The sequence below is a fragment of the Geospiza fortis genome, unplaced genomic scaffold (assembly GCF_000277835.1).
Source record: "Geospiza fortis unplaced genomic scaffold, GeoFor_1.0 scaffold70, whole genome shotgun sequence".
In the NCBI taxonomy this organism is placed as follows: domain Eukaryota; kingdom Metazoa; phylum Chordata; class Aves; order Passeriformes; family Thraupidae; genus Geospiza; species Geospiza fortis.
In genome coordinates this window covers 7,658,019-7,671,785 of record NW_005054317.1, presented here as the reverse complement: position 1 = coordinate 7,671,785, position 13,767 = coordinate 7,658,019, and the positions used below count along the sequence as shown (strand labels likewise).

Genomic DNA, 13,767 nt, shown 5'->3' with positions numbered 1-13,767 from the left:
GGTTGTTTACTAGCTGGAGGATTAAAGAGACTGCCATTGAAGAGAAAAAAAACCAGCTGTATTCAAGTATGTCTTGGACGCAGTGTCTCCCTTGAAGGAGGCTTTTCAGACTTACTGTGTTTGCTGGCTGGCACTTTGCTTGTCCCTGGTAAGGAAGCTCCATCTCACAGAGAGTTTCTGGAAAATTACTGTGTTAGGATGGAGGCAGTGAGTGGAAGCAGTGGGGGGAGAAAAATAAATGATTTCACTATCCCTGAAAACAACCCCCTGTTCCCATCTGCATCTACAGATGGTGACAGCCCCTTCTTTGCCTGCAAAGAGAAACCACGAGTGCACCCAGGAGTGGGGGAACCCCTGACTGACCTTCCTCCCCAGGGTGTTCATCTGGGATCTCCCCAGGGTCCCAGCAGCCACCCCAGCACCCCAACACCGGTGGTGCTCCAGGGCAGGCACCCACCCCCTCCCAAACTCCAGTGCTCTTCCTCAGCCCCATCCCACAACCCTGACATGAACCTGAGATTTAATTGGGGCACAGCTAGTGGTCAGGAGTGAGCCTGCCTGCACTGCTAATACAGTGGGAAATAAAACCGTGGGACACTAAAAAAATTATATCTATTGTTTCACTGCCCACTACTGGAGTCTAGATCAGCTGCCTGATGGCTGCACAGGGTTCAAAACCAGCCAATCTCATTCTCTGCCCACACTCCACATTTTCCTTTATTCCCTCTAAAGATGACAGCAAGGTAAGCCTTCCACAAGCATCTCACAGCACTGGATGGGTTTCTCAGTCCAGGACCAGCACTGAGCCCAAAGGGGCAGCTCAGCAGCCAAGGACTAAAGAGCAGCAAGAAAGAAACTCTCTTCTTCCACCTCCTCCTTTTTTAATGCTATTGCTTGTTTGGGAGCTGTGAGGACTAAATACAAATAAAAGTCACTGTTGGCTGAAACTGAGGTGCTGGTGTCTCGGGCAGGGTGGGTGCAGCCCAGTGACAAGCTGGGCACAGCAATGACACAGACACAGCAGCTGAGAAGCCAGGCTGGCAGTGATTTCCCTGCTGGGTTAGACAGAAATCCCTGTGAAATGTCCCCACCCTGTCTGGGCTCTGCTACCCACACAAGTCTGCTCTGAAACTGAAATTTGTGGAGGAAAAGGGAGTCAAACAACCCCACCCCCAAATCTCCTCCCTGGCCAAATTGCTCCAACACAGCACCACAGAGAGCATAAAGCCAGGTAGGGCCTGCTGTGGTGTACTGAAAATTCTTAGAAGCTGAGGAGCCTGCAGGTATTTAAGCATCAAACTTGGGGTGGGGTGGGGTGGGGTGGGAAGGGAAGGGAAGGGAAGGGAAGGGAAGGGAAGGGAAGGGAAGGGAAGGGAAGGGGGATGCCTGGACAACTCAGGGGCTTCTGGCCCTGCTGGGATGGCTGGGGCAACTGGTGCCAGGGGACAGAGCAGTGCTGCCCACTCACTGGAGGGGCTGGGGGTGTTTTCTTAGAGGAGCAAGTTGAGACAGAGTCACAGGAATGCTGATCCAGGCTGTGCTCTGGGGTTACATATCAGCTTTGCTAGCAAAGACCCTTTCTCATTTGCACAGACAAGAAAAAAAGAGGAAAGAGTAAACAAGCTGAGCAGCCAAATAACTAGCCTTTCACTGCCCTTATTAAAAAAAAAAAGGAAAAAATCCCTTTTTATTGAAACCATTTCCTTTGGTTATATCATTTCTCTTGAGGCTGGAAGCAATTTTAAGTCTTAAGTGCCTTCCCTGCTCTAAGTCCACAGGCCCAAGGCTGAAGCTTGGCTGCCCACCAAGGGGTGCCCTGGAGAGCAGCACATCTTGCTGTGCCCTCTGTCATTGCCCCACAGCACCCCTGAGCCCCAGAGCCTCCTGCAGGGGGGAACCCCAACCCCAGCACAGGCAAGGTGCAGCACGGGTCACCTTGGCACAGCTGAGTGCCACAAGTAGGACACAGATGGCATCCATTACGTGTTCCCATCCCATCCTCTGCCAACAGTGACAACCAGATTAAGCTGAGCCCTGCCCAGAAATCCCCCAGTGAAGGGACATGCCAGTGCCAGGGCTTTGCTGCAAGCACACAGAGCACACAGCAGAGAAGCAGCTGTGCATTGGGCACTGGGGTTTGATGCTGGAGGAGTGTGATGGGGTCCCTGGCATCAGTCACTGGCTCCAGTCTAGGTCTTTTGCAGGATTGGAGGAAGCAGGGCCAATTCTGTGTTAATAAGAGAAAAGTAGGAGTTTCATCTGTTCAGAATCCTGTAAAGAACTGGGGTGTCCCCAGCAGCTTGGCTTTAGCACCAGCCTTACCTGATTCACAAGACCAGCACAAGCACCAGGCTCCAGAGAGGACCTCTCTGAGCTGCTGGGGACGATGCAGCAAGGAGGAGGAAAATGGTGCTGAGGCAGGAGGAGTTACTCGCCAGACCTGCTCAAGCCAGTACCAAATCTGAGCTATTAAAGCTTTACAAAGTAAAGCACTAAGCTCAAATTATTAAAATATACACATACACATCCTCTAAGGTGCCCCTCAAAGTGGGACTGGCAGTCAGATGCTTTGCTTTCCCCACAGGCTGCAGCAGGGGATAAAGCAGGGACACCCAAGGCAGGGCAGTGTGTGCTGAACCCTCCGTGCTGTGCACAGCCTCTCCAGCTCAGCAGCACCAGCCAGTTTGTCCTTCATGACAAAAAAAAGAAGAGGAAACTTGGGGAAAGGGAAGGCTACAGCTCTTTTATTTGTCAGGGAGTGCTTTCCCCATGCCTGGCAGCCCAGAGCTGCTCAGCTTTCACTGTTAGGGACCTTCAGCCATGTGTGGAACCCATGCAGAGGCCTCAGCTCTGCAGGGACACCAGAGCAGAGCTGGGAGCAATGAAACACCCAGGGCCAGCAGGCACTCAACACAGCTGAGGTTCAGGTGTTTTAGAGCTGGCCAGGTCCTTGAATATCATGGGGGACTTGACCTCCCCTTTTCCTTTCTCCAACAAGAAGGTTGATAATTAATAAAGGTGAGGCCCAGTGACATTTTTCAAAGGTTTGATCCATCTCCTCAGCTCCTGACTCTTCAGCATCTTATTATCTGGAGAACTTTAGTGCTTCTTCAATTTCAGTGAGAATTGGCTGCTTCCAGCCCCAAAAGCCTCTCTGATGGTAGCCTCTCTCAGACTGCCACCCTGGAGCAAGGACCAGAGGAGTCACTGGCCACAGCCTTGTGCCTGATCATCACCCAGACCAACACAGGCAGCTCCTGGACTCATTCCAGAGCAGCTGTTAATGAGTGGATGGTGACTGAGGGAGAGGCTTTAATTCTGACCTGAAACATATGGGTGTCAAAACATTCTTTGTTAGGAAACACTGATTTTCCTGAAGCCCTATTAAAATTGTGTTGTCCAACCCTGAATGGATGAGAAAAAAACCAAGAAGTTCTGCCTGACAAGTAAGAGCTAAAACCAGGCACAGTCGTGGCAAGAAAAAATCAACTCGCAAATGCACAGCATTACTCTTTTTTTTTACCCACTTTATTTATGTGTGTGTTTCTATAAACATTTGAACTACTGGACATTTAATAAACCGTAAAAACAAACCTTCCTGCCCCCAGAATGCAACCTAACCAGCTTTTTGGTCAGACACCAGCGATGCTGGCAGGGCAGGTAGGTGGTATCCCTAGATAACCTCCACTGGGCATGAGCCAGCAGCTCACTGCCTCAGATCCTGAGCCTCTGAGCGATGGAGACAAGTTTAAAAACCTGGTTGCTCTGCTACTCCAGGAGCAGGGGAAAAGTGGGGTGAACAAAGAATTTCCCTTGATGGAAAGTCAGAGTCTGATGGAGCAGCATCCCCTGGCAGGATCAGACACAGTGACCTGGGCAGGCTCTGGAGCAGCCTCAGGGCTGTCTCGGTGCTGGGGATTGACACCACGGCCCAAATGCTCCTTCCTGCCTCCCTCCCCAGTGGCCCAACTGCTCCTTGCTGCCTGGTTTGCAGGTGTGAGCAGGGGGTGCTCCTTCAATCCGCTTTGCTCCCCTCCAAGGGCAGGAGTTTGTGGGTGCTGATTCCTGGGCTGTAAGGCACGGTGGGGAGGGCAGGGGGTGGCAGGGGGGCCCAGCCCAGCCAGGTGAGCCAGCACAGAGTGCCAGGCACCCACTGGAGGGGAGCACCGTGTCACAGCAGGGACAAGAGCAGCACAGGCACTCTCAGTTGCCCAGGTTCATGTCCGTGCCGTGGATGAGCCAGACCAGGCGGAAGCAGATGGCCAGGAACCCAGTGCCCAGCAGGTCCCCCAGGGCAGTGAGGTAGGGGATGGAGAAATTGTCTGGGTCCAGAGCCTTCCTCCACATCAGGCGCACGAGCAGGTCAGCCACGTAGAGCAGGATCCCCACCTGGGAGGGGCAGAGAGAGGGAAACAGACAAACCCTGGGCTCAGAGCCAAAGCGGCCACAGCCAGGGAACCAGAGCTAGCAGGGTCACTGAGCATGCACACCTTCCCCAGAGAGCTGGGGTTCCTCTCTGGGATGGGGTGGGATGGGATGGATGGGATGGGATGGGATGGATGGGATGGGATGGATGGGATGGGGTGGGATGGGATGGGATGGGATGGGATGGGATGGCGTGGGATGGGATGGGATGATATGGGATGGATGGGATGGGATGGCATGGCATGGCATGGCATGGATGGCATGGCATGGCATGGGTGTAGCTGGCTCTTAGCCTATCACATAACCCACAGCCCTCTGCTGCCAGCCACAAGTGCAGAGACCCTGCTTGAACTGCTCACCAGCACTGCCTGCCCAAACCAGAGCCTGGCCACACCAAAAGCATCTCCCAAAGGTACAGTTCCTATCCCTGTGCCTTAAAGGGAGCGCTCCCACTCACTCCACCAGATTAAGGTTTCTGTGAATATGCAGGCAACCCCAAAGGACAAGTTCCTAGCCAGACTTCTTTCTCTTCATCCTTCTTTTTTTCCATTAGAAATTCAGATCATGTCTACTTTGTTTTTCCTAAAAGTCTCAGTGGACAACTGGAGTTTGAGGCAGTTTTTACATCAAAGCTATCCCAAGCAGAACTGACATGATAAAAAAAAATCTTTTTTTTTTCATCTCGACAGTTTAAAAATCTTTGTTGTGATTTCTTTTAATTCTTATTTCATTCCCAATTCTGATAAACAGATGGCAGAAAAAATATTTTGGTTAAAGATTAAGGACTGTCTAGTTAATTGAATTAAGAAGGGAGAGAGAATTTGCACCCCACATCTGTGGTCCCTCCATGGGAGACCACAGCACATCATGAACCAAAGCCTGAGGCAGCATTTCTAAAGGTGAAAACTGAAAGCTGGGTTGGGAGAAAGGGAGGAGGAGAGATGGGGGAAGTAAATTAAATAACAGAAGCACAGAAACTAAAGCTGGCTGGAAACTCGACAGTTTTACATAGATCATTTGTCTGCCTCAATTCAGGATCAAATAGATCCACATCTTTCCTGATGGAAAATTTGTTTAACTTGCGCTAAACAACCCTCACAGATGGAGATGCCACACTCTAAGCAATCAGCCCCATGCTTTTTACCCCCCGTTTTTGTTTTTCCCAAGGCCTAACATAAATCTGCCTTTTTCCATTTGAAATCCATGATTTCATGTTTCCTCCCCTAATGACCACATGGCAAATGTTATTCTGTCCCTTCCTACAGAAATTTGGCAGTTTAAAGGCTGTTAACCAGACTTTTCCCAAGTCTCTCTACTTTGGACCAGTTAACCCCAGTCCATTCAATCATTCCTCTGAGGTCGTGTTTTCTGTGCCTCTGATCTTGGGCTTACTCCAAGTGACCCAAACTTTCCCCCCAACCCTTTTTCCTTCTGTCTTTCTTTATAAGGTATAACAGAGGGGAAAAAAGGGCCAGGCTGAGTGTACCCTCCTCCAGTGGCCTCCATGGGAATCTTTTGGGGTCAGTGGCGTTGCTGGGATGCTGCTCTTTGTGCTGTCATTTATTCTTGCATTTCCATGCCTGGCTTTGGTTGAGGAGTTACCTCGATGCATAAAGAGAAGAATAAATATTTTCCTTTAAACTGTGGCTGTGATTCTGGGCTTAGGGCTGTGCAAAGGTCGAGGAAAACTGATTGTTTACACACACAAGGAATTCACCCTCGGACACAAGGCTGCTTGTAAGGCAAAGTGAGAGTCAGCCACCTCATCATGCAAATCAATGAATCACTCATTTAAAAGGGCAAGTGAAGTCAGAGCCTCTGTGAATTCAGGCAACAGCCACACGCATTTCTGAGTGAGAAAAATAAAGTTTACAGAGCAGAAAAAGCAAAACAAATCAGATGATCTGCTCATTGCCTACCAGGAGCTTTTACTTTTGAAGATAACTGCTCAGGGCCTGGCCTTCCCCTTTGTTTTTTGCCCACATGGGCCTGCCCAGAGGGATTCCCTAGATTTTCACCATAAAATGTGACAGTGGTTTCCAAAATGGGTGGGGAAACCTGCTGGCTGCTGTTCACTCTTCTCACTGTGCTGGGGTAACTAGTGGCAGCCTGGAAATATTTGGAGTTCACACCCAAGGAGTGAACATTTTAAAGCAAGGTACTTCTTGCTGAGTGTGTCTCTGCGCACTTACTGCAGCCCAGTGGATGTTGAGAACTCTTTCCTCCTCTCACCCTAAAGCACAGCTGTGCTCATGTGGGAACCTAGAGCCTGGCAATTTGGGTGAAGAATTACTGGAGCTACAGAATGTACATATTCTTGGCAGAAGCACACCTGATGTGACAGGGAACAGAGGCTGCTGCTGAATGTTTTACTGTGACTCCTTTTTACCCTGGAGGATGCTGGTTTTATGTTATCTGATAGATTCCTTTTGGGTGGGACTTTGGGGTTTACCTGCAGCAAAGCAGCAGCCAGATAGAACATCACAAAGGTGAAGGACAGGGACGTGTGGCCCCCCTGCAGCAGGTGGATGGTGTAGATGAACACCAGGTGCCCTGGGATGACCAGCAGGAACAGCACCCGGGCTGACTTGGAGTTCACCCCTGCAGAGCAGAGACAGAAACGGGGGTAACAGCAGCAGGGGAGGGTCAGGGGAGGACAGGACACAGTGAATATTTTAATGTATAAACCTGGGGCTGCCCCCTCCCACCAGCCCCATTGCTAACACCTTCCCTAGATCACACAAACATAGGAAGCATCTGCAGGATCAGCCCAGCAGCTTTGTCTAGCACTGGAACTGCATGCCAAAGGCTTTGTGCTCCGTGCTGCTCCGCTGTGATTCTTGCAAACACTCCACTGCGATTCTTGCAAACACTCCACTGTGATTCTTGCAAACACTCCTCTCAGCTGCTCTCTGCCTCCCACAACTTCTGCTCTGCCTCACTGCAACAGATTTTCCCAGTTTATAGTTTGATCTGGCACTAACTCTCAACCTAACAGGGAAAATCAAGAGGAACTCCATAAAGACAACAGACCCAAAATTGAGTTTTGCTGATGCTTAAGTATTTCCAGTGCTGAAGGTGGAGGAATTGCTGATTTTCAGCAAGATTATGGTCTATTCACTGCTCTGTCCACAGGTGATGGCTGTAGGCTGGCCATTAAAATGACTTTCTGTTAGATCAAATCTAAGATTCCTTTTCAATTACTTTCTTTAGTGCTCCCTGAAGGCCACTTTCTTTGCATGCCAGTGAGCAAATATGCCTTAAGCCTTTTTTTTTTCATGCTGCCCACTGCAAGGATGCTTCCTGTCTGATCTGAGTTTTCTCTGAGGAAGGGGAAAGCTCTGCCTTTGAAACCCAGCCAGTCCTTCACCAGCCAGGCTTGGGAAAGGAGCCACCTGTGAGGACAGACAGACAAGGACACCAGGGGCTCAGGGTCTACCTGATGAGAAGAATGTGGTGCATGGGTTGGGCCAGTTCTGCCTCATCTTGTATGGCAAAACTCCAGGCATGCTCCAGAAGTGCAGGAATGTAGAAATTCGGCTGGCTTGGATGGCAACCAGATTCCCCCCAACACCTGTGAGGACAAAACACAGAAAACCTGAAAACCACCTTCACCACAGCAGGAAACATCCGTGCAAAACCCAGCCTAAGGTGAGTCAATCTGCACTCACTGAGAGCAGCAGTGAGAGTAAGAGAAACCTGACCCCTGCATCTCTAGGGGTGCTACACTATTCACTTGGCAGGAACAGCTCCTGAAAATCAGGAAGGCTCCAGTTATTGTGATCTTCTGACTGCTGGCTGAAAACATTTTCCCTTTCTCCCCAGCACTGGAGGTGGCCTCTGCAAATGATGTAATTGCACCTGGTTGGACACAGTCTGTGAGAAACACCTGGGGAAAGCTGTGCAGATGCTGCTCATGGCCACTTTTTGGATTTACTCACTCAGAGAACCATTATTGTTTGAAAGACAACAAAACATCACAGAGAGTGATTATATGTCTGTCTGAAGGTACCTAACACACTTGTTCAATGACAAGGAATCATGAGGATGAATTAGAAGCCAAAAATGTCACCTAATTAAATTAATTCATTCCAGATTGATTATTTGTAGCAAACATGAAAAAGCAGCAATAGAAGGATAATGATCTATGGAACAAACTTCCACCACCCTAAGTATTTTCAGGGTGGAAATGCCACAGAAAAGATAAGGGTGAGCCAGATGCTACAGGCTTCTCGTGCCTTCCCTTCCTTGGAGAAGAAATCATCATTAAATGTGAGATTTCCCAGATGGGAATCAAAGTGAAAATATTCAGGCTGTCGCATTGTAGCTGAAGATGGACCTGTCTGAGCCATGCACTGCCACGCTTTGCACAGGCAAAGTGAGGAGCTTTGAGGGTGGCATGAGGCCCTAGGAACCATGGTTTCCCTTGGAATGGGCCTGTCCTACAAGAACATTATAATAGCAGAAAAATAAGCTAGTGGATCTTCAGTGATACCAGGATCCCCAGCAGTTTGTGCTGATAGGTGTGTGCACAAAAGTACTGCAAAAATATAAATATAAATATAAATATAAATATAAATATAAATATACACACAAAATGTTTAGATATATATAAATCCCATTATATCCAATCCATGCATATAATCCCTCAGATACATTCACATGTATAATCTAATTATATTACTAGTTATCAACATTCTGTACAGGGGATGATTGCACCACACAAATCACTGAGTGGAGAGAAGGAAACAAGGATAAATGGATTTATTGTGACATCCCAGTAGGTTTGATTTTATGAAAAGTGTCAATGTAGCTCTCAGAGATGCTGTTAACCTTTTTGTACAGCTCTGTCCTCGCTGCTGTTTTGCTCCAGAGACATTTCAAAACATAAGCAGAAATGTGATGGGGACCAGTAACTTCTCTTCCACTCATGATGGGAGCAGGGAATTGAACACTGATCCCTGTGTAGGGGCAATGGTGGATGCCAGAAGCCTTGGGAGGAAGGGGAGGTATAAATAAAAGCATGCCTTGAACCCCCATGTCCAACCTACCATTAATCACAGGTGTGAAAACTGCCATGCCTTCAAAGTTTGGGTCAGTTACAGTTTTGTCCAGGATGAGCCCACCAATGCTGTTAAGAAAAGGACAGCAAATGAGGTTGGAGCAGTCTTTTCCCAGGACAATTCCTACACTGAAAATAGCACCCTGCCATGTGTTCCTGCATTCCCCACTGCCAGATTGGACTGCTCACCATGCACTCCTTTACAGCTCAGCTTCCACCAACAGAAAGCCTTACAGATCTTGTTAATGGCATAATGAGTTCAGAAGGACCTCCTTGCCCACCCCCAAGCAAAACTGGTAGTGGTTAGGAAAGCATTATCATCTTCCCACAAAGTTTTGTTACACTTCTATTCCAGACTTAGCAGGTTTTTTTTAATTCTCTTCCAGATCTCAGCTGAAAGATGTAGCATGGGAAGAAGGAACTACGTGGCTCTACATTTACCAGTATTTTCTCTTTACAGCTGGATAAGAATGAGGTTGAAGCCCGACAATCTGTGATGATCAAAGCCTGACAATTTGTGATGATCATCATCTGTGCTTTCAGTTTCCTGGCTTCCACCCATGTGGTGCCTGGATGTGCAAGTGAGACTCAGAATGATTTGCTTTTCCCAGTCCTTTGGGGGCTCCTTATCAGCTGTCTCACAAATACGAGAGACAGACTGAAACCCTTTGGCACAGTTTGTATCTCCTTTTTGCAGGACTGAGAAGGACCAGAGGCAATTAGAAAAAAAAAATTGAGAATCTTCTCTGGCAAGAGGTGTGGAAACCCAAAGCACTGGGAATATTTCTCTGTCTGCTCTGGTGTGTCCTGACCCCCAGGGGAGCACTGACTGTGACCCTCATTCATGGAGAAAGTTTCTTAGATTTGAAGATAGACCAGAATCCACAAAAGTGTGCAATAGATTATAGAGAGTGGTGTAGGTGTATCACTTGATGAGAAATTTAGGTTTTGGGATTTTTAGTATGTTGTGGATGGAATCAAGATGGAGGGCACAGGGTGTCATCCTGGGTTTCTTCTTCATGCTTCTTCTTCCTTCTTCTTCATGGGTTTGGGTGGCATTTTGTAATTGGGCAGAAAATTCTGCATTGCAGCTCTTTGGGATCAGTTATTGGATTAAAAGGGAAAATAATCTAGGTGTCAGTTCTTAATTGGATAGTTCAGTCTTAAAAGACCTTGTATCTAGAGATTGTTGGCCATTTTGTGTGTCTTCTAATGAAAAGCTGCTGAACTCACAGTAGTGAGAGTTTTACTGATAGGAAATAATAAACACCTGAGTCCCAACACGAATTACTGTCTCAAGTGCCTTCAATCCAGACCCAGAGAAACTGACAACTGGTAATGCCACAAAGAGGATATTCTGCAGCAGGAGAAGGGGCTGCAGGTGGCACACTGTACTTGCAACTTTACAGACTCAGAAGACAGTCTGTTGGAGAGTCACCAATGACTGAGAAGCTCAGGGCAAATCCCCTGCGGCTGTCCCTGGCAGGGTCCCCCTTGGTGTCCCTCAGTGAGCCCAGGCTGTGTGTGCAGGGCACACCCAGGGCTGGCTGTGCCTCCTTTACCTGCTGATGCTCATGGCAACAATGACCGGCTGCCACCCGGACTTCAGGACTTCAGCCAGGGAAGGGCTTTGCTTGGCAATAGCAACCCAGAGAGGGATCATGACAATGAACACAGCACAGATCAGAGGAGAGAGGTACTTCACATCTGGCAAGGAGAAGAAATTTTGAATTAAATATCTGTAGCTTCACTGGTTGCCAAAATCGTAATGCACAGAGATGGGAAGAAATGCAGCAGGACTCTTGCTCCAACTGAGATATGCTAGAGGAAAAATCACATGAAGCATGATAGTCCCCACAAAACCACCTCATTCCACCACAGAAATCCATAATTAATCCCTGAAATTCACTGCTGGAGGATGCTGTTTGAAAATCAGCAGGATTCAAAGCAAGTTATATTTGAAGATGAACAGCTCTCCAATTTCATCTCCAACTAAGAAAGATAAAAAGTTACAAAATTTCTGGCTTCAGGGTGCAAATCAAACAGCAGGGCAAGGGGGAAACTCCTGCGTGGAAGCTGCATCCCACTCAGGGCAGACACCTCATGCCTTCACCTAAAACAAGAGGTAAGAAGCACTTTAGGAGGCAAGCTAGCAGAATTGCTGAGCAGCTGGTCTGCTCAATAGGAACAAATGTTCTCTGGCACACATCAGCCAGTTCAGATCTGGGGTTTCTTTAGTGCTAGCTTGCATGTGTTTCCATTGGGTGCTTTTTCCATTCAGCAGAGGCATAGCCTTGGATCTTTAGAAACAAAGAAATTAAAAAATAAGAGGTTCAGCACTAAAAGAAAATAAACATGACTCAGAAGCATGAGAAACACCTTCGAGCAATGGGGCCGATGCCAGCCCTTTTGATACAAAAATGCTTCTTCAACAAAGCTCTCCATCTGGTCTCTGAGCTGGGGCCAAAGGCAGTGGGATGTAATGCTGGCTTTGCAGGTGATCTGGGAGATGAAGCAGCTCCAAGTGTGCATTTTTAACAACACCACTGCCAGGGCCTTGGGCTACCTGGGTGAGACAGCACTGACGCGATGGCATCTCCTGGGAGTGAAAGGCTCTCACACAAAGAGCTGCAACTCCTCATGAGAGGCTTCAGTGGGCACTGAAATGATCTCCTCCTGGGAGTTTAGAGTTTGGTCAGTGCACTTCACCCCCTACAGTCATCCAGGACAGCTGGGTTGTATGACAGACTCAGCTGCTGAACTGGGTCTCTTACCCACACCACGTGTTGTTTTGAGCAATTAATTCCCCCTCAAATAATGCAGGCACAGCACTGGAGTTGATCAAACCTTATCAGAGCCCACAGAAAGGCTCCTGGTGGGATGAATGGTCTTCAGGCTCCACATTCCAGTTCTGCTACATTCTCTCACAGGCAGCCCATAAGCTGAAACCCTTTGGCACAGTTTGTATCTCCTTTATGCAGGACTGAGAAGAACCAGAGCCAATGAAAAAAAAAATTAAAATCTTCTCTCGCAAGAGGATATTCTGCAGAAGGAGAAGGTGCTGCATCAGGTGGCACACAGTACTTCAAACTTCACAGGCTCATCAGTATTTTTGAAGGATACATACACATTTTGGTAGGACCCAGAAGTTTTTAGAGTGTGACCTGCACCTTATTACACACTGGGCAGGGAAATGGATTTGTTCAAGCACCATCAGCAGTGCCATCCTTCTACCTGCTTCACTTCATGCTCCCAATGACTTGGTGTCTGGGTGCTGACTATTTTCCATCTCAGGAGGCTCTTTAAACTACTCTGGCAACCCCAGAAATGCTCTCTGGTCACAGCCACAGAGGTTATCATGTTGTTCTGCCCTGTGCTCCCTGGAAGATATTATCTGAGGCTCAGCAACTGAAAGATAGATTAGCTTTATAGAGGCAGGTGCAATGGCATCATGGAAAAATCCTATTACAAAAAAAAACCACCTCTGAAGCTCAAGGAGGACAGGATGGAAGCAATTCATAGGCCTCTCCCTGCAGGGTGGGCTCCTTCACTCCCTCACTTGTGCTTGCACATGGAATGAGTTATGCAAACTGAGAACAGCTGCCTCGCTGCTTCTGCTCAGTCTGGAGCAACAGTTTGGGTTTCAAGTGGAATTGAGTTTGCTGCATCTTTTTATTTTCCCATTTCTGTTCCAGCTTAGGCTCACAGTAAATAGCCCAACACTTTAAAAGCAACAGACACATGTCACCAATGTTTTGAGCTTCTGAGGGCCATTGGGTGCCCAAGCCTTTGGCAACCAGCAGCACAGCTAACCCAGACCACAGCTCCTGCAGGCACAAAACACTGCAGACTACCTCCCTCCAACTGAATATCTTGTTCATCCATGACTCTCCATGTGAGAGGATACAAGAATATTTTACTAGTGCCAAACCCCTGGAATTGCCTTGTGAAGAAGGAGCTGCTGTTAGCCCTGCACAGGAAGGAGTTTTGCCTGGCTAGTGACACATCGAGGAACAGAGTCAGTGTCACATATGCCAGCCTCCTGTTCCAAAGCTGCACAATACATGTTGGTCATTTCTTTGACAAATCCCAGTTGTGTTTACTAGGCTCTGCCTTCCAGTTTGTTACTAAAAGACAGTCTGGAAAAAGCCTTTTTGGTCGTTTTCCTACCCCAGTGGCATGACAGCCTCCATTCTGAATCATGCCAGAAATGCTGAGGCAGCCTGCAGTAATTTCCCAAGGATTTGTGAGCTCCCTCGCTGAGCTGCAGCTCCCTGCTG

At 48.0% G+C, this 13,767-nt stretch overlaps 1 protein-coding gene across 4 annotated transcripts in view; it reads right to left on the bottom strand.

Annotated features, from left to right (window-relative positions):
* Positions 1-3,512: 3,512 nt before the first annotated feature.
* The window catches only part of SLC41A3 (solute carrier family 41 member 3), a 27,068-nt gene continuing 16,813 nt past the window's right edge, over positions 3,513-13,767 (bottom strand). For all 4 annotated transcript variants that reach the window (XM_031056345.1, XM_005420212.2, XM_031056346.1 and 1 more), the window contains 5 exons: positions 11,050-11,194; positions 9,477-9,556; positions 7,865-7,999; positions 6,878-7,026; positions 3,513-4,389 (listed from right to left, as the gene is read on the bottom strand). In XM_031056345.1, the coding sequence (XP_030912205.1) occupies positions 4,204-4,389; positions 6,878-7,026; positions 7,865-7,999; positions 9,477-9,556; positions 11,050-11,194 (695 nt within the window). In that variant the 3' untranslated portion in view covers positions 3,513-4,203. The remainder of the gene's footprint in view (positions 4,390-6,877; positions 7,027-7,864; positions 8,000-9,476; positions 9,557-11,049; positions 11,195-13,767) is intronic.